Raw genomic sequence first — 21,363 nt, 5'->3', positions numbered from 1 at the left:
AGAGGCCCTGCTACCCACGTCCCTGGAAACTTCCTCTTCTCCCCCCAGGGCTGGCACATGCTCAAGGCAGGTTGTACCAGCTGCCCTTTCCCCTTCCCAGTACAGGCAAGAACTGGGGCAGCCGAAACCGGCATGACCTGGTGCAGTTACTTCAAAAATATCTGGGCTGCAGGAAGCCCTGAAGGTCCAGCCACACTCCCCTGGCTCCCTCCATGGCACAGAGCATTCACCTGCTGTGACTTGGGCTAGCAGCCATTCTGCGAGAGAGGAAGGCTGGACAGGCCTGGCAGGGCTGTGCAGGCAGCAGGATTTACTCTGTAGGTAGTGATTTCCCTGCCGAGCTCCCATGGCAGGGAAAAGGGGCCCAGGTGCCCTGTAGGATTAGCTGGGCTGGGTGCAGGCACAGAGGAATCACAGGACAAAGCATCTTTGTGAGAGGCACCAGACGGCTCAGGCTTCTTCCCAAGCAAGACTAAAGCCCACTGCAGGGCCCTTCTGATCTGAAGTTCCCCCCATTCCTTAGCAAGGACCACCTTGCAGAGCCCCTTTCCTCCTGTGCAGAGGGGTTCTGCTGGATGAACGAGCTCCCAGACTAAGCGGCTGTTTATTTTTTAATAAAAACAATCATCCATCCCCCTCCACTCGTGCTGTGTGTCGTCAGGACGCCTGGGGAGCCAGTGGCACTCAGAGAGAGCACTGGGCAGGAGGGGTGCTCAGCACCAGGCTGAGGCCAGGGGTTGTGGTGGCTGGGGCACAGTGCAGCCCTGGGGCTGGCTGAAGGGGAGCTGCTTGACACAGCCTCGCTCCTGTGGGGAGGCAGTGAGCTGTGAACTGGTGCTGGGAGCAGAGACCATGCCAGGATGGTACTCAGAGAAGGATAAAAGGCAGGCTAGGACCTTTTTCCCCTGTGGCTGGGGCTCACTCTTTCTTCCCAAAGAACTTCTTGAAAACAGATTTGTTCTTGGGGCGAAGGGGGCTGGTGGTCTTCTCCCCTAGCGTGTCCCGGGAGCTCCCTGTTTGGGCCACAAAGGAGTGACAGCGTGCCCGGGGCATGGCTGGCACTTGCTCCCCTATGTACAGGGTGACTGAGTAGCTGCTCCCGGCCTCCACTGGCTCCTTGGGCATGACCACTGGGGTGATCTTCTGGTAGGTCGCTGCAAGAAGGAGCAGTCAGTGGGGAGGGCAGGGTGCCAGCAGGCCCCGTCAGCCCCTCAGAGCCCTCCCCAGGTGAGGGACTGCAGCCCAGGGCAGAGGTATGTAGGACTGGGTGGGTGCTGGAGCAGCATTGCATCTGCCCTTGGCTGTCTGTGAGGACAGAGGCAGTGGTGCCATCTCCTGGCAGTGACAGTGAAACCAGGGCCATACCTGAGGTGAAGGAGTAGGACCTCCTCTTGTTGGCCACCAGTCCATAGTCGTCTTCTTGGCAGATGTTGTCCCACAGCCCGGGTGACCCTCTGGGTGACCACTGCTGCTCCTTGTGCCCAGCCCCCTGAGCATCCTCTGAAGCAGAATGGAGACATGTCACAAGGCAAGGCCTCCACAGGACACCACTGTGTCAGCCCCAAAGAGGACAGGGAAATGTATTATTATCTCATTATCCCAGGAAGCGAAGGGAAGTAACTGGTCCTTTCCCCAAGCCCTTTCCCCAAGCCCTACACCCTGGGACTGCTAGCCCAGATACCACTAAGTTCAAGACTGACCGACAGCCTTCAGCCTCCACCAGTTGGCTACCTCCTCCCCTGGGCTGGGGAGAGGAGTTGGGGGACAGTGACAACCCAGCCAGACAGGAAAGTCACCTGCTGCTGCCACAGTCCCCTTGGTTGGGCCATCCTGGCTGCCCAGAGACCTCTGCAGCCGGATGTTTGAGCAGGGTAACATCACGATCTCCTGGCTCCTGGTGGTCATGACCTGATTATGTCCCTGGAGGTGGGAGCTCCCAGGGCTGGGGACCTTGCTGAAACTGAAAGTAGCAGAGATTTAGCTAAACCAGTCTGGCCCACTGATGTCCTGCTGGAGCAGCACACACCAGCAAATGTGGGAGTTGTAGTGAGAGCTGGCTAACCAGCTCCTGGCTACTCACCCCCCAGTACCACCAGTGCCCTCGACATGCTGTGCCGCTGCCTGGAAGTAATCCACTTCAGGGAAACCTGGGGGCACAGCAAACATCCTGCTGGGTGCTAGCAGTGCACAGGACTGTCCCATAGAGTCAGTCCCTGCTCCAAGTCCCCATGCTTCCTGGATGGCTTCTCCAACCTCCTCCTGTAGGTCCTGCCAATGAGCCTTGGATTTCATGGCAGGGCTTGAACCTCCTCAGGTGTGGGTACAGCAGCAGGAAAACTTCAGTATTACAGGTCTCCTTGCCTGAAGGGCAAGCAAGGCATTTCCAGGCCCCACAGAGTAGATGGAGGAAGACCAAGGCGCAATTATAATTTTACTGACACAGATTTTTTGCTGCTGAGGCACCACTGACGTCAGTCAAGCTATTCCTGATTTATAACTGCGTATGTGGTATGAAAACAAAGCCTCCAAATCCTGCCTAGCAGAGAACTGCTGTTCCTGAGGCAGGTTAGGAGGATGCATAAATCAGAGATAACGTTTTGTTGCTTCTCTTCTGACCCCCTCTGCAGGGGCTGCACCAACATGGTAACCAAATAGAGCTGGGCCTTTGCTCTGCCAGCAAGGGTTGCTCACCTGAGTTTTGCTGCAGCTTTGAGACCCATTCGTTCATGAGGGGCTGGGAGGGGGCCCTCAGGAGGTACTCAGAGCCATCCTGCAGCCTTCAGAGACAGGGGACAACAAGTCAGCAATGAGACAGATGTGGGGTGCAGATACCACAGCCCCCACCAGACTGGGAGAGAAGTAGGTGTGAAAGAATGAAGGAAATGCTCATCTAAGCACTAGACTGAGCTGGCCCTGGCTGGGCCCAGCATGGACACACTGAGGAGGGATGTGGCTGTAAGACCCCACTGCCCTGAGTCAGGGACTCACTGAAGCCTGAAGCAGTTGGTCTTCTTGGTGTACGCAGCATCTGGGGTGCAGATTGCTCCAGAGAGGTTCAGGGGAAGGGCCACCACAGAGCTCTGCAGCATAAGGGAAAGAAAGAGCAACAATGGGGTTGGATGGCTCTGCCTTTCCTGGCCATGGGAGCAATGGCATGCTGCTGCCAGCTCCCTCCCGTGTTGCCCAAATCTCCCCCAGTGCACCTTGAGGCTGTCCCTGCGGTCCTGGTAGAAGCACAGTGTCTGCCTCATCAGCACAGCATGGAAGAGGCCCCAGGCTCGGCAGCTGGCCTGTGGGACACAAGCAGGGGACAGCTGTGATACCAACAGGTTTGGGAGCAGACAGGTGGTCTCCTGCCACTCAAAATGCAACCCAGCCCCTCTGGGGCTCTGCCCTCCCAGCATGGCCAGTAGTTCCAGGAGCATCCCTGGCTTCACTCCTGCCCCAAAATCTGGACATTTCCTGCCATGTCCCAGCACCCCTGTCCGAAAGAAGCCCCACAGCCATGCCTGTACCTTTCTCCCTCCTGTCTGCAATACATGCTTCCTTTCCAGTGTCCCCTCCATCATCTGAAACTCCATTTTACCCGGAAGAACCTGGAATGGGACAGAGGGTGAGCGAAGCTACATTGAGGGCAATGGTGCCAGCCCAGCCTCCAGGCACATGGGGTCTATCTGACCCATCCCTGATGGGCAACGCTGAGGTGGGAGTGAGAAACAATTTCCTGGCATGGGCAGAGGCTGGGTTGTTTGTCAGCTTTTGGGGTGAAGTGCTGCTTTGCTAAGGCTAAGGGCTGGCAGTGGGGTGTGTGCTGCAGAGACCCCAAATTCAGCACCTAGCTCTTCCCCACCAGCTGGAGCAAAGGGACCACTGGAATCAGGAAGTCCCCAAACACGGTCACATTTGCTGGAGTGGGTAACCCAGCCGCTGCCCAGGGTGTTCCCCAACCCCCTACCTGACCCTGAGGGAGAGTCCCTAGCTTGTGGCTCTTACATTGCTGCTCGCTCTCTCTTCTTGCCCATACTTCCGCCGATCCCAGGCACTGGAGCCATCCAAGGGGACTGCAGACACCAGCTCCTCCAAGTGGGGGGAAACCCTGAGCCCACTGGGACTGCCACTGCCACTGTGCACCACTCTGGGGCTCTTCTCTCCTGGCGGGCTGTGGAGCAGCCGGGCAGTGGTGGGAAGGGTGAATTGGGCCACTAGCACGTTGTTGGCTGATGAGAGGATGAGGGGCCCACCAACAGTGGTGTTGGGGCTGGGCAAGCTGCCTGTCCTGCTCCCTGTCTGCTGGCTGGCACAGCTGCCTCCTGGTGGGCTCTGTGTCCGTTGCTCATCTGCCCCATCCCAGATGGCCTGCAGCTCCTCCTCCTCTTCCTCAAACTGGCCATGGGCAGGATGGCAAACTTCCTCAGTGCCCAGCACAGGGCTGTGAGGCTGTGGAGAGGCCAGTGCCCACTCGAAGACAGAGAGCTGGGTAGGGGCGGTGGGGGAAGCCGAGGACCTTCTGGGCTGGCTGCTGCTGGCTGGCCGTGGTGTGGAGGCAGGGCCAGGGACGGCTCCTGCCCTGCCTGGGGTTCTCACAGGGGATGATCCAAGCTCCAGCCGAGTGGCTTTGCGATGCCTGGCCCTGCCAGTGGCACTGGGGCTGCCATCCTGGCCAAGTTGGGTGGCCAGCTCATCCCCCTCTCGACTGACCCACTCATCCTGCATGCCAATGTGGGATGGCTGGCTTGGCCTCAAGTCCAGGGGGTCTTTACCAATGCTGCTGGAGTGCTGCAGGATCTGGTGCTCCTCCCCAGCACGGTATGCCCTGTGCTGGCTGTAGCTGGGGTTGAAGCTCACCTCCTCAAACCATGTTCCTCGCTCACTCTTGGGGGATGTCCCCAAACTCTTGCTGGGTCCCTGGGGACTGCACCCATCCATATCCACCTCCTCCTGCCATCCAACCCCATGTGTGCCTGTGGGCTCCCTTGGCCTCATCCCCCCACTCCGCCTCTGCTCTTGCCCCTCTGCCTTCTGCTGCCATGCTGTAGCCCTTCGGTGGCACCCCAGAACCATTGCATCCCGGGGCAGCTCCAGGCTGAGAACTGAGCCCAGGGAAAGGTGGGGACATGTGGTTTTCGGGTCAGAGAGGCAGGGGTCCTGGGGGGCTGCCCCACATTCGGCATCAATGTCCTGCACCAGTGGGTTCCTGACATAGAGCAGCAGCTCTCCAAGCTGGGGTCCAGCAGCAGCTGCCCCCAGCCCCCCCTTCCTCCGACCATACTTCTGAGGCCACGTGTTGCTGGGGCCATGGTGCTCCTCAGGTGTGGGCCGCAGGGAGCTTTCGCCCATGATGCCCTGGAGCGTCAGCAACTGGGCCTGCTCTGCCCTTGCCTGCTCCCGCCGCTGCAGGCTGTTGAAGAGGGAGCCAGCCCCGGCCTTAGGCATGGTGTGGGAGACAGCTGGCATCCCACTGCCGGATGTTGGAGGGCGATGGACGACAGCGGGTGGCTGCTTTGCGGTGGAGGTTTTCCTGGCCTCCACCTGCACCTGGGGAAACAGAGGAGAGAGAGGTGATCCCCACTGCTGGAGCCTCTACCACCCTGTGCCAACTGCCCCCTTTCCATGCTGCACCTGGAAAAGCAAGGAGCTGGGGGGCAGGCAGAGCTGGGAGCAGCTTCACCTCAACCCCCTGAGGGCTGCTCCCACCTTGGTGCTGGCAGGGTAGAGGCAGGCAGGGGAAGCTCTGCCTGTTATGGAGTCCCTCAGATATGGTACAGTTGGAGCTGACTGTGCCATACGGCTTTTCCCTGGCACTGCTGACCTCCAAGCCATCACTTTTGGGTGGCTAATGAGACAGCAGTCACTGCTGCCCATCCCTGCCACCCTTGCATGCCCCAGGCAGCAGAACAGCGAATGCAAGGGCAAGGGCTGAGTGCAGACTCTTTCCTCCCTTCCCCACAGCCCCTCTCCTGTGTTTCTACACCTGCCAGAGTCTGCAGGAGCTGGAGCAGTGTCCCCTCATACCCCTTAGGCTAGAAGGTGGCCATTACCAAAACCCTCCTGGCAGCCTGGCAGCCCATCGCCCTGCCTCAATGCCCTCTGTCCTCCTGCCCTCTTTCTCAGGCTACCCAGCCTGGCTGCCCTTGGGGTTCCTCACACACAGACCTTTGCGCAGGCTCTGGAGCAACAAACCGATGCAAGCCTGAACAAATCACCAGGCTCCCAGCTCCAGCACTGCAAGCCATGCAAGCTGGAGTGAAACCCGCCCCTGGCAAAAGGTGCATGTCACACGGCCCCATCCACCCTTGCCCCCTCTTCAGTCATCTGCACAAGGAACTGCTGCTGCCCCATAGCAATGGAGCCAGGAGGCTCTCCCACTGGCCACCAGCATGCCGTGCCTTCCACGGCCACCAAAACCACTTACACAGGGGGCCAAACTGCAGCGAGCCCCATCTGAACCTTCTTCTCACCTGCCCCAGCACCCACACTCTGGAGCCCACAGCACCGTAAGAGTTTTCCCTCTCCTGAGGGACCACTGCCAACAGGGCACAGTGGCATGGCCAGGAGGGTTGGTAGCAGACAGGTTCATGCCATGCAGCCACTCTCCCCATCATGCAGCCTTCCCTGGAACATTACCTCTTCCATTGGCTGGTGAGGTGGCTTTCTCTTTCGCTTTAAGCTACCCCAAGTGTTTCCTAAAAGCCCCTGGCAACGCTTCCAAAAGGTTTTACAGCCTGAGGGTTTAGTGGCGGGGAGCTGAGCAGGGGGAAAGAGAGAGACACAAAGAGTTGAGGGCAGTGAGGGCAAGGAGCTGCAGCAGGAGAGCACAGGCAAAGTGGGTGGCACAAGCTGGTCCTCAGCCCTCGGGCATCACTCAGCATTGGCATGGTCAAAGGCCCCTCTCCTGAGACTGACACAGCCCCAATAGCTCGCTTAGAAATAGCCTGAAGCATGGGGGCTACACCACAGCCCTCACAGCCTCCCAGTCTGCATGGGGGAACAGCTCTGGAGAGCTGCCCTGGCTGTGTGGCAGTGTCCAGCCCTGGGAGCAGAGCTGGGTGCTCACCCATGGTTCTGCCAAAGCTGCCTACTATCCTGCACATACCGTCCGCAGTGCCTCCTCCCCTGGCCGCTCGCTGCTGGCTAGCGGCTGTGCCTTCTTCTTCTCACCCTTCTTGCCAACGCTGAGGATGAGGTTGACCGTCCCCCCAAGACCACTGGGGCCCCGCGGTGGCAGCAGCAGCGTGGAGGTCTCAGCAGGATCCCAGGTGACAGGCTCCTTGGGGGGGCCTGCACCATGAGGTGTTTTGCTGCTGGGTGTCCCCCAGCTCTGCTCTGCTCCTGATGGGGCTTCTGAGAGGGGCGATGCCAGTGCGGAGGTGGCTGTTTCCCCTGGCAGCCATGGCTCTGAACTTTGCACAGGCTCAAGGAGGGAGCAGGGCATGAACTCCACTGGGCTGTGGACGCTTTCCAGATGGGACAGTGCACATGAGGTGTGCTGCTCCTGGGGAGCAAGGCAAGAGAGGGAATGTGAAGGAAGGCACTTTCTTACAACAGCCTTTGCCCTGCCTGAACCTCAGAGACTCTCAGAGGTATTGGCACACATCCCTCCTCTACTTCTGCACCACCCATTCCATCCCGTGCCTCTGCTACCCTCAGCCTCGAGACTGGTCATGCTCCCTGACAGTCTCGACATGTCTGGGTACTCACTTGGCTGGTAAGGGATGTGCTTGAGGGGCTCTCTGGGTCCGTCCTGTCCTCCTGCTTGCTCTCCAGGTCCTGCTGGTGCCTCTGTGCTCTCCAGCGCACCAGCACCCAGCCCAGCATGCTCTGCAGCTCCTCCAAGCGCTCCTTTATCTGAGGGGAGAAGAGATGCTGGGCAGCCTGCAAGGACCCCTGGCACAGGGACACTGACCCTACCAGGATACTTCACTATAGAGCAGTTTAAGAGGGTTTGGGAAGTGGGATACAGTCATAGTTACATCAGCTCAGGTCTCAGCATCCACTGCTGGATGAAACTCCTTCCTGCCCTGAGCAGGCCCAGGGATGCATAGCTGGCCCCATCCCACTTGCTGGGGCTTTGCACCCATACCTTGTTCTTTCCTTCAGGGACTGTCTCCAGAGGATTTGGAGAGTTTGCCCTGACCCTATTTCCCCTGTCCTTACTGTTGCACTCAGGTAGTGCTCCTCAGACACCAGCTGCTGCCCTGATGCTGCCAGTGCCTCAAATTCCTTGAGCTTCTCTTCAATCCTCCTCTCCAGTTCTTCGCATGGAGTTTTTGGGAGGCTGGGGCTGCTTGGGCTTTCAGAGAAGATCTGAGCCCGTGTGTCCTCTGTCCAGGAGCTGTGGGCACGTGAAAGACAGGTTGAGGAACAACCCAGCCCCTCCTCAGCCCTACAGGCCCCAGAGAAGCCATTCCCATGCTCAGAAATGGGTGGAAGCAGCTTGCTGGGGTAGTGGTAAGGCTGTTGGGGCAGGGCAAGATGCTGTAGGGCTGCCCCACAGCAGGCAGGCCCAGTGCAGACCTTCGTTCTGTGCTCCCCATGGTCATGCCTGGCCACAGCTCCAGCACCGCCAGCAGCCCATGCTCCAGCAATGCCATGCTCTCACCAGCTCCTCCTCAACCACCACAGAAGCAACCCCGATGGCTCACTGCCACTTACATCATGGCTAAATAATCCTTGAAGAAGTGCCACAGCTGGCTGGCCTGCTGCACTCGGGTCTGGGTCTCCCACAGCAGCTCTCGCAGCCCTGCCCAGGCCCACAGCGTCTCCTGCACCTGCCGGCTGGCGGGGCACTGCTGAGCGGGGCACAACTCTTGCAAGCGGGCAGCTGCCCTCTCCAGCTCCTCCAACTGTCCCTGCAGGGTCTCTGACACTGCATGCTGAGGATCACGAAGCAGAAAAGGTTCAGGATGCATCCAACTCCTCTGTACCCAGGCTGGACTCCCCTGCATTATGGGATGTAGGGACAGAGGGGAGGATGTAGGGACAGAGGGGAGGATGCTGGCGCACAGGCTGTAGAGAGTGGGAAGAGCTACCCTCGGTGGGGAGAACAGGCAGAGAGCACAGAACTGCCTGGCTTCCTTGCCCTGCTTTCAAGAATTGCTTCCCCACCAGTGGGAAGATGAGCAAGGTGCTGGCAGCTGGGGGCTGGTACATGGCAGCTGATGCAAGCTCTCTCCCCTTGCTGGGCCCTCGCTAGCAGAGGGGAATGGAGCAGGGCAGGGCTTGGCTCCACTGGAAAATTCCAGCCTGGCCTGCCACAGTGTGCCAAGGCTTACGACACCTGGGCCCCCAGGGGCCAGTGCCTCACTGGAACGGCCCCAGTCAGCCAGGACACCAGCCTACCACAGTGCTCCCCTGACTCACCTCCATCTCCTGCTGGCGGCTCAGCAAGCCCTGCAGCCCTTGGAGGTCCTTCTCGCTCTTCACCATGGTGAAGCCGCTCTCTGCTCGAGCAATGTCTTGAGCCAACACCTTGGCTCTGCATCGAAGGGCCTCCAGCTGCGGGGATACCTCTGCCACCTGGATGAGCAGGAGGGGACACAGAGGGAGATTAGCTGTGCTGTGGGACCCACTGTGTCACTAGTTGCCCCACAGCCCTGGCCCACCCCAGCCTGGGGGCACCCTGCCATGCACCTGCAAAAGGGAGAGACAGGGATACCAGCCTTGCACAGAGCAGTTCCCATGCATCCCACTTGGAACAGCCGAGGTGCATGCCCTCTCCCAACTAGCTGGCACGTCCAGCTCCAGGTGGACCCCCCAGTTGCATCCCCAGACCCCCCGCCTCCACTCCCTACCAGATGCTCCAGGCTCTCCATCTCCGCTGCCACCTCCATGACCCGCTCCCGCTCCTTCGCTGCATCATTCAGCATCTCCACAGCCTCCTGCAGCTCTCCCAAGGGGCTGCTCATGTCCTCACTGCTCGGAGGCTGCTCAGCCTGGGCTGACAGTGGGGGAAAAGACCCCTGCAAGCTGCAGCATCTGCTCCCTGGCTGAAGCCAGCAGAAACACCAGGTATAAGAGAGATGGGGAGTGACACCCCAGGCAGCTGGGCTGGAGGGGAGCACCCAATAGGGTCCCCTTGCCAGCCACAGACCAACCCTTGGTCCAGTCCCAGGTGCTGTGTGATCCCAAGGGATGCCTGGCCATGCTGCTCACCACTGCAGATCCCTGCTGGTTCTGTGCCTCCTCCTCTTGTAAGTCCTGCAGAAACTCAGACAGCACCAGGGAGTCCCGCAGATCTGCTGCCCGGCGCCGCAGGGCTGCCTGCACATGTGCCAACCTGGGGTGATAGGTGCCCATCAGAGGTGCTGGTGGCCTTTGCACCTAGTCAGGGAGAGCATCCTCCTCCTCACACCTCATCATGTGCCTCCTTGCACCTCCTCAAGGTGAGCAGCCTCCTCCCCACCCAACCTAGGGACTGGGGAAGAGGCACATTCCCCCATGACTCACTTCTCCTCCACCATCTCCACTTTCCTCTGCATCTTCCTCGCCCCCTCGTGCTCAGTGGGCGACTCGCCTGCTGCTTCCTCCCGCAGTGCCTGCAGCTTGAGGCCACACGTCAGGAGCTGCTTCTCCAGCTGGCCCATCTCTTCCAGGTCCTGGCGCAGCTCCGCCGGGCTTCTCATAGCGGCTGGTTCTGAGAGTGACCCTGACACAGCTTGCAGCCACCGCTCAGCCTGGTCCAGCTCCCCCACCAGCCTCAGTGCCTTCAGGGAGAGCAGGGACCCCATCAGCCTGGCTCTGAGCCACCCAGGGGAGGCAGGAGCCATGCTAGCACCCTGCTGAGGGTGCCTGGGGCACTGGCAGCTTGGGCAGCACAATTGGAGCAGCGTGCAGGCTGCAAGACCGCCAGAGCTGCAGCTCTGGTCCCCACAGGCACCGGCCTCACTTGCTGATCCCAAGCAAGCTGCTGCAATTGGAGCACACCCCATGCCCACTCCAGCCCTGCCTCCATGTACCTTATCGATTTCTCGCAGCACGACGCCATTCTCCTGGTGCTTCCTCTGCAGGTCCTCCCACAACTCTCCCAGTTCTCGCAGCATGGCCTTCACCTTTGGGCTCCCCGGGGGTCTCCCTGGCATTGGCCCCTCCTGGGAGGCAGGGAGGGCAGTTAGGATGGGCCCCACCTGGTGTCACCACCCCACCTTACACCCGGGGGGGGCTCACCAGGAGCACAGCCCTGACATTGGAGCTGTGGTCCAGGGGCTTCTGCTGTATCCGTGCTGCCTTCAGGCTCTCCACAGGACATGGGGAGACTCCAGGACCCACACTCTCATCGTACAGGGACAGAGTCTGCTGAGGAGCAGGGAGACATGCTGGGTTAGTACCCAGACCAGGGATAGGAAGGTGTCAGGGAAGTCAGTCCTCCCCCAACACTGTTTCCCCTGATAGGGGAGGGGGATGCAGAGGGAGCAAAGGGAATTCTTGGGGAGACATTACTGCATTCACTGCCTGGCAGACATCCTGCACTTGGACCTCCAGCTGCTGCATTCCCCACTCAGTTTCTGCCTCTCTCCTCCTCCTGCAGAGAGAAGAGAGGGACAGTCAGGACTGCAAGGTCCCCCCTTGCACAGGGGACCCCCATCCCTGTTCCCTCTGACTCCATGCCACTCCCACAGCCACTTCCACAAGCTGGTACCTCTTGTTGTCCCCTCCATGAGGGGGCTGTCCCACTGGGGAGCCAGGGCTGATCTCCTCCCCTCTCTTGTGCTCTGCCATCTTCCCCAGCAAGTCTGTTGCCACCTGTGACACAAAGGCTCGCATTTCTTCTTGTCCAGCCCAAAATGTGCACCGCTTTGCCCTGGGCCTAGCACTTATCACCTCCCATAAGCAGTGGTACCGGATCCAGGCGTGTTCAGCTTGGCCTTTTCCCAACACCTGAACCCCTTTCCCACAGGCTTCCTTGTCTTCTTGAAGTGGAGGCGCAGGAGATGTCTGAAGGAAGACGATGCTTACCATGCTCCCGCGTCCTCTTGTCCATTTGGCTCCTGCTTCCTTCCCCACAGTCCCATGGCTGCTATTATCTCCTCGGGGCTCAATGTTCAGAGCCACAGCTTTGCTCGCCGGTGAAATGTTTGCCAGCGCTGGAGCCTTCTCTGACCTGGGAATGGGAGGCAAGGGAGGACCAGTGGAGCAGAGGATGAATAGACACCCTAAGTGGAACTGGTGCCCCAGAGACAGCCTGCCAGGGGCTAATCCAGGTCTTTCCCAAGCCTCTGGCTCCAGTGCTGGGGGGCTGGGATTGCAGTCATGGGGCTCCTGCCTGGCTGTGCTCTACCTCAGTGCCTGCTGGAGCTGTGCCCAGCTCTCCTTGACATCTTGGTGCTTTGAGGTGACCTGGGCTGCCAGGCTGGGCTGCAGGTTTAGGAGCTGGGACACGGTCACATCCAGCATCTGGAGAAGAGAGAGCAGCTGGGAAGTGATGGAGGCAGGGCTCATTAGGGATGAACTACCGCCGGTCCTGTGGGGGCAGGAGAGGCAGTGAGTGCCAAGCCCAGTCCTCTGCTGTCCCTGTGGAGGCTCCCCCATTTATCACACAACCTCAGCCACCCACACAGCTGTGGGGTGTCCATAGTGTCCCCAGCCCTGCTGATGGCAGAGCTGACCTGGGAAGGCACACATCCCCCCTCTGCTGGGATGCTCCCCAGGGCTCACAGGATGAAGCAGAGCCTTGCACTTACCATCACCTGGCTGGCTATGTCCCTGACATCCCGATCCTGGCATGGCACACCCTCCACTGACTTCCCTGTGCCGCAGATACTGCTCTGCTGTAAGAATAGGCTGCAGTCAGCAGTAGGAGGAGGATGGTGCCCTGCTCTCAGCTCCAGCAGAAAGGAACAGTGCAAAGCCACACTTGCCACTCTGGCTCCCCTTCTTATATCAGGCTCTAACCCCCAGCTCCCTTTCCAAGCCTCAGGCTGAGAGTCCTGGGACCGCAGTAGCCCCCACACGGGGGACAAGGGCAAGGTGCTGCCCACCAAGTTTCCTTCAGGCCACGCAACAGCCCCGCACAGCAGGGTGCACCTGGCTCCAGTGTGGGTACCTTCGCATGAATGGCCCCGAGCAGTATATCCGCTTGCTGGAAGAAGGCGGACACCTCCAGGGCCAGCTGCAGAGCCTCGTGGTGCTCCTTCAGAGTCCCCTGCAGCCGCAGCCACCTGTGCAAGTGGAAGAGGAAAATTGAAGGGCAGTCCGTGCCTATCTGGGGAGCTGTGCAGAGCTGGGCCAGCAGGTTTGGGGAATCCTGCTTCCCAGCCTGTCAGCTCCTGGTGCTTGGCTTGGTCCTGCTAAGCCTATGTGTCCTCTGCTCACGTTTTGTTGAGGTGCTTGCGCCGGGCTGAGATGTTCCTGCTCTCGCTTTTGCCTTGCTTCTCCAGCTTCTGGGCCAGACTGTTCACCTCCTTGTGCAGACTCTGGAACTGCTGCTCCTCCTGGCCCGAGCAGAGAGGAAGACATCAGCATCCCTCCTCAGGGACCTGTGCTATGCCCCAGCCTTATGAGCTTCAGGGTCCCTCACATGCCGGCAGCCCCCCAGCAGCCTCTCACCTGCTTCAAGTCAAGGATGCGGCGGGTGAGCTGGATCTTGTCTGGGCTTTCCTGTAGGAGGGCTGCCAGAGATGGCTTCTCCTCCTGGGCCAGGGGAAGGTGTGAGAAGGTGGGGGGACAGCCAGACTGTCCCCTTCCCCAGACCATGCTTCCCACCCCCCCCACCTTGTGCTTGATCCATGCCTCCAGCTGCTCAGCTTTCCTGTTGAAGTCCTGCAGACTCCGTAGTCCACCCAGGGCTTTGCTCTGGCTGGCAGCTGTCTGCTTCAGGAGCTGCCACTGACCCTGTAGGGCCAGCAGCTGCCTCCGCACTGCCTCAGCACTGGGGCTTGCCTGCCACATCAGCTGCTCGCCCATCTGTGGGGCCAATGGACCCGCTCAGCATCAGCGGTTCCCAGGGACCCTCCACTGCAGAGGATGCAACAGGGACACAGGTGCTGTGGGGAATGGGAGCCATGCCACAGCCTGGCCTCACCTGGTTGAGCTTTATCAGAGTGTTCTCAAAATCCTTCATGTCCCGCTGCAAGGTCTGAGCCACCTCCTCCCAGTCCTGGAGGTCGCAGCCGTCCTTTAGGTCCCGCAACTTGCCTCGCACCCAGCCCTCCGCCTGCAATGTAGGAAGAGCCACATGGCACCAGAGCCTCAAGGATATGGCTGTGGGGACCCAAGCCCAAACCCTCCCTAACTGTGACAGGGACAGGAGTGCACCCTGTCAGCTAATAACAGGCCAGCAAGGGTGCTCAGGACAGCATCCATGGCAATGGGAGTCTGAAGGTAAGCAGCATCTCACTTCTTTCCAGCATCTGCATCAGCCCAGCAGGAGAAGCTGGGTCCCCTTCGAGCAGGCCAGTCTGTGCAGAATATCCCTGCACAAAGCATCTCTTTTCCCTGCACCCTGCTCCTGACTGCAAACCTCCATGCACTCTTCCCACTATGGCATGGAAGCAGCCCGCCCCACTATCTCGGTTCCCACGCTGCTGGGGAGGGACATGATCTGAGAGGAGGAGGAGGATGGGGGTTGGGAGGAGCATGTGCACATGGAGAGGAAGCAGGGCCCTGGTGTGGGCTGACCCCCTCTCCCTGGGGCTGACAGCCAGGGAGAGGCAGCCAAACATGATCTCATGCCACAAGCATGGCTTCGCTCGGGGCCGGGAGTTCAACCCTCCCTGCTGAGCACCCCACCCCACAGCTCACATGAAAGGCTGCTGGTGGCCCCCCCATCCCACTTCCCACGCAGCTCCTTGGGCGAGGGCCCAGGCTGGCCTCACCTGCAGCATCTCCCGGTTGAACTGGGCTACCAGAGGACTCGGGTCGAGGAAGAGGGCTGCTCCCACTGTGCTTCGCCCACTGCATCTTGGTGCTGCAGCGGATTCCTTGCCCTTAGGACTCTCTTTCTGGGGTGACGACACTGGGGATCCTGCCAGCTGGGGAGAGCAGAGGTGGTGGGGCATGGGGGGTATCAGTGTGATGCCCCAGGAAGCCCTTCTCATCACCTCCCAGGAGCATTTTGGAAATAAAGTACTTAAGCATGCCTTGTCCTTGATCCCACTCCTTTAACAACATATTTGGGGTTCTACCCCAGCAAAGTGAGGCACTGTTCCCCTCTACCAGGGCCACACTGGTAGCTTTTGGAACCCCAGCAGGAGTTGCTGGGCTGTTCCTCAGCCCTGGGTCAATCCAGCACGTAGGCTGGTCCCTACACCAACACTGGAGGTGGAGGTAGTCCTTGCTGCCTCTCCAGCCTGAGGCTGCACATCTCTGCAAGCATTCATGTCTGCAGCTTCCATTTGGTGTCACCCTGGGGGATGCTGCCCGGGATGGGATGGAGAGGCCATGGGGCAGGTCCCTGGTAAGACCCACCACTCCTTTGGGGGCACCCAAGATCCCCATCCCCAGTGAGTGGTTGGAGGGGGCAGAGAGCACAGTGTCTCCCGTGGGACTTGGCCTTGTGGGCAGTTGACACTGATGAAACCCTCTGTCAGGGTTCCAGCTCTGCCAGCGGTGACATCAAAGGTCAGCCAGTGAAAGTGCTGGCCCTCATCCAAGCTCAGCCCCAGCCCCAGCTGCACACAGCCCAGGGGACAGCACCATCACCCGGGCACTCACTTCCCACCCTTCTGCCCAGGGATGGGGATCTGACCACACACTAACTGGTGGCAAACAGGAAACTGAGCATCTTCAGGAGGAACCAAAAGGTGCAGGGCTTACTGCCTCCTCTCACCAGGCAGAAATTGCTCCTGGGGTCAGCCTGGGACAGCCCTCCCACCCTGAGAGGACTGGGTGTGAGCTGCCCCACAGTGTCCCATCTGCCTCCAGGCCCATCAGGGCGCAATTTCCCAGGAGCCTGCAGAGCAGTGGGGTTCAGGCAACTGTTTCAGGCTCTCTAAGCACTCTGGCATGTGCTGCCCTGCTGACAGCATGAGAGTCACTTTTGAAAGCCTGCTCTGCCTAACCACAAGAACTACAGAAATCCTCTATCTTTTTTTTTTTTTTTAATAGCAACACAGATTCTGAGGCCCTCCTGCGACTCTGGGATCTTTAGTCTCTTGACTTGTCCAGGGCTGGAGGAGCCCATAATCTGGCTCCCTTGGAAGCAATAAAACCTGTGAATGCTGGCCAGGGGGCTGACCCCTTGACCCATAATGCCCAGGTTGTCCCCTCACTCACTCAAAGAGGTGAGGCTCCATCCACACCTGGGCAAACAACCAGCAACCAACATCATTGCTCAGCTCCAAGCTGTACATCAGGCCCCCCTAAATGGTGAGGGCAGAGGGACATACCGCATAATAGGGAGAACATCTGTCCACTGGAGAGCAGAAAACACTGGCCTGAAGATTCCCAGGCTCCTGCTGCTCGTCCTCTGCATTCACATCCTTCCTGAGAAAGACCTAGAGGCAGGAAGGCACAGCTGTGAGCCTGGTAGTGCTCAACCATCCCAGCAGCTGCAGGGGACAGAGGACCATGCACCCACCTCCCCCTGTCCTGGGCCAGAGGAGGCTGCTGGCAGTACCCAGACACTACTTGGCTGGGCTCTTGCCCACCCCTCCTTAGGCATCTAGGCCAGGCTCCTCCAAATGGCATCCACAGCTCCTGCCACAGGTTCAGCAAGTGGGAAGAGCTCCTAAGCTTGCTTCATCCAGCACCTTCTCCATTTTAGCTCCCACTGTTCCCCTTGAATTGACTCCAAAGCCAGCAGAAACCCACTTAGTCAGCACGACTGGTCCCTGGTCAACTAAGGATGGTCAGAGTGAGACTCCCCTGGCCTCCTCCAGGACAGGAGGGCAGAGGCACAAGGGCACAGGAGGACATTAACTACATCATCATGAACCTGAATCCTCTCAGCTGCCAGTCCCCAGTCACTCAGCCTAGCTGGGAGACAAGAGTTAAGGGGGCAGCTGGCTTGCAGGGAAGGGCTCCCACAGGACAGGAGTGAGGATGGAAGCAGGAGAGGCAGGAGGAAGGAAGTCCAGGAACTGCAGCCAGACAAAGAGAGGAGGTCCAGGATGAACTCCACATTACCTTATCCTTAATGGAGCCCAGCCCCAGGAGGAGAGGTGTGTGGGATTGTTTGGATCATGCCCAAGGGCATTAAGTCTCATCCTCTACAGATAGATCTTTTCTTGGGCTGTTGGATATAGCAGGCCAACTTAGGAATCTCTTTCCACTCCCTCCCTGGGGCCACCTTGCTGTCTCTATCTTAACAGCCTTCCAAGCACGCACAGGGCAACACGAACAGGGTGGTGGGCAACGTGTGCTGCTCCAACACTCCCTCCTCTGAGATGGCAGCAAATGGGGTGCTGGATCAGCCAGAGCCAGAGCCAGAGCCAGCCTACCATTGCTCAGGCCACTGCAAACTGGAGACACTGCCTGAAGGGGAACCAACCCAGGCAGATCAGAACTCCCTGCTTGCACAGAATGTGGCTTCCTACCATCTCTGCAGGACTGCAGAAAAGTCCCAACACGGATGGCAGCCCCCAACATAAAAGCTGCTGCCACCAGAAAGGCTCAGAGCCCCACAAACATCCCAACAGCCCTATAACCCCTTGGAGAATAGCACCACCGGACCTTTCCAGGGGCCTGCAAAGCCTAGCTGGTGGCTGCAGAGGACAGACCATTGCACCACGCCACATCATCCCATCCCAAGCAGGAAGAGCAGGCAGGGTATGAGGCTGAATCATGGCTCAGCAGGCACAATGAGAACTCAGAAGGGGGGTACCAGAAGGGGAAGGCACACCCCTGCTTGACCACGGGGCTGAGAGGTTTGGATGCACATTTAGGGAATGACAGGGAGCTAAAAGTGAAGTGCTTGTGCAGCATAAGACCCTAGGAAGCCCCTCTTCTAGGCAGTAGCGTCCCACGCCAGCCACCATGGCTCAGCTGTGGGAGACAACCCTGCAGGTGACACAGGAGCTTTATTTAAAGTCCCTGTCTCACGATCCGTCGCTGCAGAAAAACAGGGCTGCCAGCAAAAGGATGACTTCATCCTTCCCGCAGAGCTGCTCCACCAGGACAGCCCCCCCTCCTTGGTCCCTCTGGCTGGAGCTGGGTCCTCGATCCGGCAAAACAACAAACTCTCTCAGCAACTGAAGGCTGGGAGAAGGAGCTGTGCCTGCCTCAGCATCCATGAGGTGCTGTGCTAAATGCTCCCCAGGAGGACCCCAGGCTTCACAATATGAGCAAAGCCACATGTGAAACGAGTGCAGCAGCCTCAGCTGCCTCCTCTGCAAATGCTTCTTTTCCTTTCTAAAAGTAAAATTAACACAGCACATATGCTTGCTGCATTCCCGTAGAAGAGTAGGTGCCAGTGACGTCCCACAAGAAAGAAGAGTGGGGCCAGACCCTCCTGGGTTGCACTGTGCTCATCCTGGAGGAGCCCCTTATTCCTACAGGGCAGGAGTGAAAGGCAAGAGCCACAGGTTGGGGGGCACACTTGGGAAAGCACTACTGTGCCCTGTGTGGCAGACAGCATCCTTCTCTCCTCTGGCTGTCATCCCACATGTTTTCCCCTGAGCTCTGGCTCCCTCTCTCCCTCCAAAAGCTCCATCTTCTAGCCTGCCCTCCTCTTCCAGCTCCACACGCCCATGCTGGACAGGGAGGAGGCACTGATCCTGGCAGCCTCCTGGGAGTCCCACAGCACCCAGCACATGTCCCTACCTTATATGAAAGAGGGGAGCCCTCATGCCGATGCCCCCTGGGCTGCGCAGACTCCGGCCGCCCAGCGAGGAGCTGCTTGCGTGCTGGAGGAAGCGGCAGCTCTTGCGAGGCTGTGCCTGGCCTTTATTGGCAATGAAGACGAGGGCTTTGGCAGTAGGCTGTGTAGCTCTCCCTAGTGCTATCCTGCCGGGAAACCAGCTGTTGCAGGTCAGGGTTAAAGCCCAAGGAGTTCCTGCTTGCTGTTGCCAGCAATGCTGAGGTCTCCAAGCTGTCTTCCGCTCCATCCCAGCCACACAGGGGGTCTCCCGGGCTCTGGCACTGATGGATTTGTACCTCCGTGCCTGGAGTGGGTGCCGGGAGCCCTGGGTCCTGTTCCTTGCCTTGTCCCAGATTTGCCTGGCTGTGTGGCCCTTCATGAGTCACTTCCCTTCTCCTAGCCTCCGTTTCCCCTCTGGTAAATGGGAGAACTAGTTCCCAGCTCCCCACACACAGCTGCATCATCACAGGCATTCCAAGAGCTGAGCCCTCCGTAGCCAGGCTCTGGGGCAGGGCTTTTTTAGCTCATCTTAGCCCTGGGGAAAGCTCATCTCCACTCACCCGCAAAGACCTCTATACCTGATGGTACACAGAAGTGCATGGGGGGCACATGGGAGGAAAAAACAACTACCCCCAGGACCCCGGCAGCGAGTGCTGCCTTGACGACATGGGGACAAGGAAGCACGGATGGCCGCAGACTCTCCAGGACGTACCCATCCCTTGGCAGCCAGGAATGGGGAACTGCAGGGAAGACGGGGAGAGAGCAGGGCACAGGTACTGGGATCACTTACCTTGAACTGAGCTTTCCCTGTCCTGCTGTTGTTGTTGTTGTGGTTCCTCTCGCTGCCGACCCGGGCAGGGTCCCCGGGTCTCCCCGCGTTCCCCGCGCCAGCCTCCCCGTACCGGTTGGACAGCGTGATCTTCTTAATGGAGCGGGCTAGGGAGCTGCGGTTCAGCCGGTCCTCGTCGGTGCCCCCGTCCTCGCCAGGGCCGGGGCTGCGGGGCTGCTCCGCGGGGGCGGCGGGGCCGGCCCGGGCGTGAGCCAGGTAGAGGGAGATGCGCTCGTTGATGCTGCGGCGGAGGCCGCGGTGGCTGTCCAGGGCGGAGGCGAGGGCGATGCCGGGGCAGGCGGCCCCAGGGAAGTCGGCGGCACACTTGGGCAGCGAGAGCCTGGTGCTGATGGTGAAGGGCTGCACCTTCCTCGCCGTGCTGCCCGACATCCTCGCCCTCCCCGCTGCCGCCTGCGGGCAGTGGGAGCCCCGGCCCGGGCACCGTGGGGCTAAGCGGCAGTGCGGGGCCCCCGCCGCCCGGGAGAGCGGGTGATGGAGATCGCCCGGGCGGCGCCGGCTCGTTCGCCGGGGCGGGCGGCTGCGGCGGCGCTCAGCAGCGGGGCAGCCCCGCGGCGGGGGGCAGCGGGGCGGGGGGCGGCCCAGCTCCCATGGCCGGAGCGGCGAGGCTCGGACAGCCGTCCCGCCTCGGCTGCCTGGGGCGGACCCTCCGCCCCCACTGGGGCGCGTCCCCTCCCCTGCCCGGTCCCTCCTCCCGCGGCGGGCCGGGGAGGCGGGGGAAGGCGCCGCGCCTTGTCCTGCCCTGCTCGGGCGATGCCGTCCCTTCCCTTCCCGTCCCGTCCCGTCCCTGCTCGTGCCCGGCAGGTTTCAGTCGTCCGCCTTTCTGCGCAGGTTGAGGAGGCAGAGCAGGCAGGTGAGCAGGGCCTGGCGGCTCTCCCGGGAGCGCAGCCGGCGCCCCAGGCGGCGGAGAGGCGGCAGCAGGCGCCGGCGGGCCAGTGGCAGCAGGCGGGCGAGCAGGGCGCGCAGCAGCGGGGCGGCCAGCGGCGGGGCGGGCATGCTGCCCCCCGGGCCTGCGGGCGCACCGTCAGACCCCTGAGCTAACCTGGCGGAGCGGGGGGTGCCCGGCAGCTCCTCACGTTTTGGAACTTCTGAGCCGAGCGGGATCCTGGGGGGTCTGCACCCTCCTGAGAGTGGGGCGCTGCTTGGGGCAGGCTCGAGGGTGAAGCGCTGGAGGGAACTGCTGCCCACCTCTTGCCCTGGTGACTCTTACCCTCCTTCGGATCCTTCCTGCTTCCACCACTCAGGCCTTTGTCCTAGAGGAGCCTGGACTGCTCAGCTACCCCAACGTGGCCCTGCCACCAGCCCGAATGGCAGGAACAGCTCCAGAGCAAGGGGCAACAACAAAAAAACCCCAGCTGTCCATTTAAATGCCCCCTCCTCCCAGGCTAGACACATGCTCCCTGTAAGTGATACTGCTTAGCAGCCAAGACCCCATTTGTTAGGGTGGCAGCGCTGGGGAAAGAAGGGGGGCGAAGGAGGATCAACATCTGCCCACCACAGAAATGTGGGCCGGCAGGATGGAGTTCTATTTCACTACAGGTCTTTGCTGAAGCCCTTGGGCAGGCAGCTGAGTCCAAAATACACTTGCCTGTCATTCCCAGACAGTGCAAGCAATTGCCACCCTTCTCCCACAAGGACTGGGAATGTGGGCCAGGAGTGCAGGCCAGGTGGGCCAACAAGAGAATGGGCAAGGGATGGCCTAAGGCACAACATCCTGAGGAGCAGATGGGTACTCCCCTGAGAAAGAGCATTGATCTGGCTCCATGTGGGGCTCCAGAGCAGG

General features: G+C 60.1%; 1 protein-coding gene across 6 annotated transcripts; it reads right to left on the bottom strand.

The window, feature by feature from the left end:
• Nucleotides 1-598: 598 nt before the first annotated feature.
• LOC113966798 (spectrin beta chain, non-erythrocytic 2-like) lies at nucleotides 599-20,119 on the bottom strand. 6 transcript variants are annotated; one of them, XM_027681828.1, is made up of 33 exons: nucleotides 19,524-20,119; nucleotides 16,323-16,430; nucleotides 14,811-14,966; nucleotides 14,018-14,149; nucleotides 13,708-13,899; nucleotides 13,543-13,626; nucleotides 13,309-13,427; nucleotides 13,040-13,154; nucleotides 12,678-12,764; nucleotides 12,275-12,390; nucleotides 11,953-12,097; nucleotides 11,636-11,739; nucleotides 11,437-11,518; nucleotides 11,164-11,292; nucleotides 10,956-11,087; nucleotides 10,447-10,703; nucleotides 10,153-10,276; nucleotides 9,792-9,986; nucleotides 9,361-9,516; nucleotides 8,653-8,873; nucleotides 8,155-8,332; nucleotides 7,699-7,845; nucleotides 7,094-7,492; nucleotides 6,625-6,744; nucleotides 3,994-5,535; nucleotides 3,516-3,596; nucleotides 3,204-3,290; nucleotides 2,989-3,080; nucleotides 2,692-2,777; nucleotides 2,081-2,147; nucleotides 1,797-1,960; nucleotides 1,366-1,500; nucleotides 599-1,154 (listed from the first exon to the last, which is right to left on the bottom strand). In XM_027681828.1, exons 1-33 carry the CDS (start codon nucleotides 19,950-19,952, stop codon nucleotides 919-921), a joined length of 6,417 nt encoding a protein of 2,138 aa, XP_027537629.1. In that variant the 5' UTR covers nucleotides 19,953-20,119; the 3' UTR covers nucleotides 599-918. The 6 variants fall into 6 exon arrangements, with proteins under 6 accessions (XP_027537629.1, XP_027537633.1, XP_027537630.1 ...); XM_027681832.1 differs by having other exon boundaries at nucleotides 8,653-8,768; XM_027681829.1 differs by having other exon boundaries at nucleotides 11,164-11,289.
• Nucleotides 20,120-21,363: the final 1,244 nt, after the last annotated feature.

This window comes from Neopelma chrysocephalum, unplaced genomic scaffold, assembly GCF_003984885.1.
Source record: "Neopelma chrysocephalum unplaced genomic scaffold, ASM398488v2 Primary Assembly neopelma1_61b, whole genome shotgun sequence".
Lineage (NCBI taxonomy): Eukaryota > Metazoa > Chordata > Aves > Passeriformes > Pipridae > Neopelma > Neopelma chrysocephalum.
Note: the sequence above shows the minus strand (reverse complement) of the source record. Positions and strands in the feature narration are given on the sequence as shown.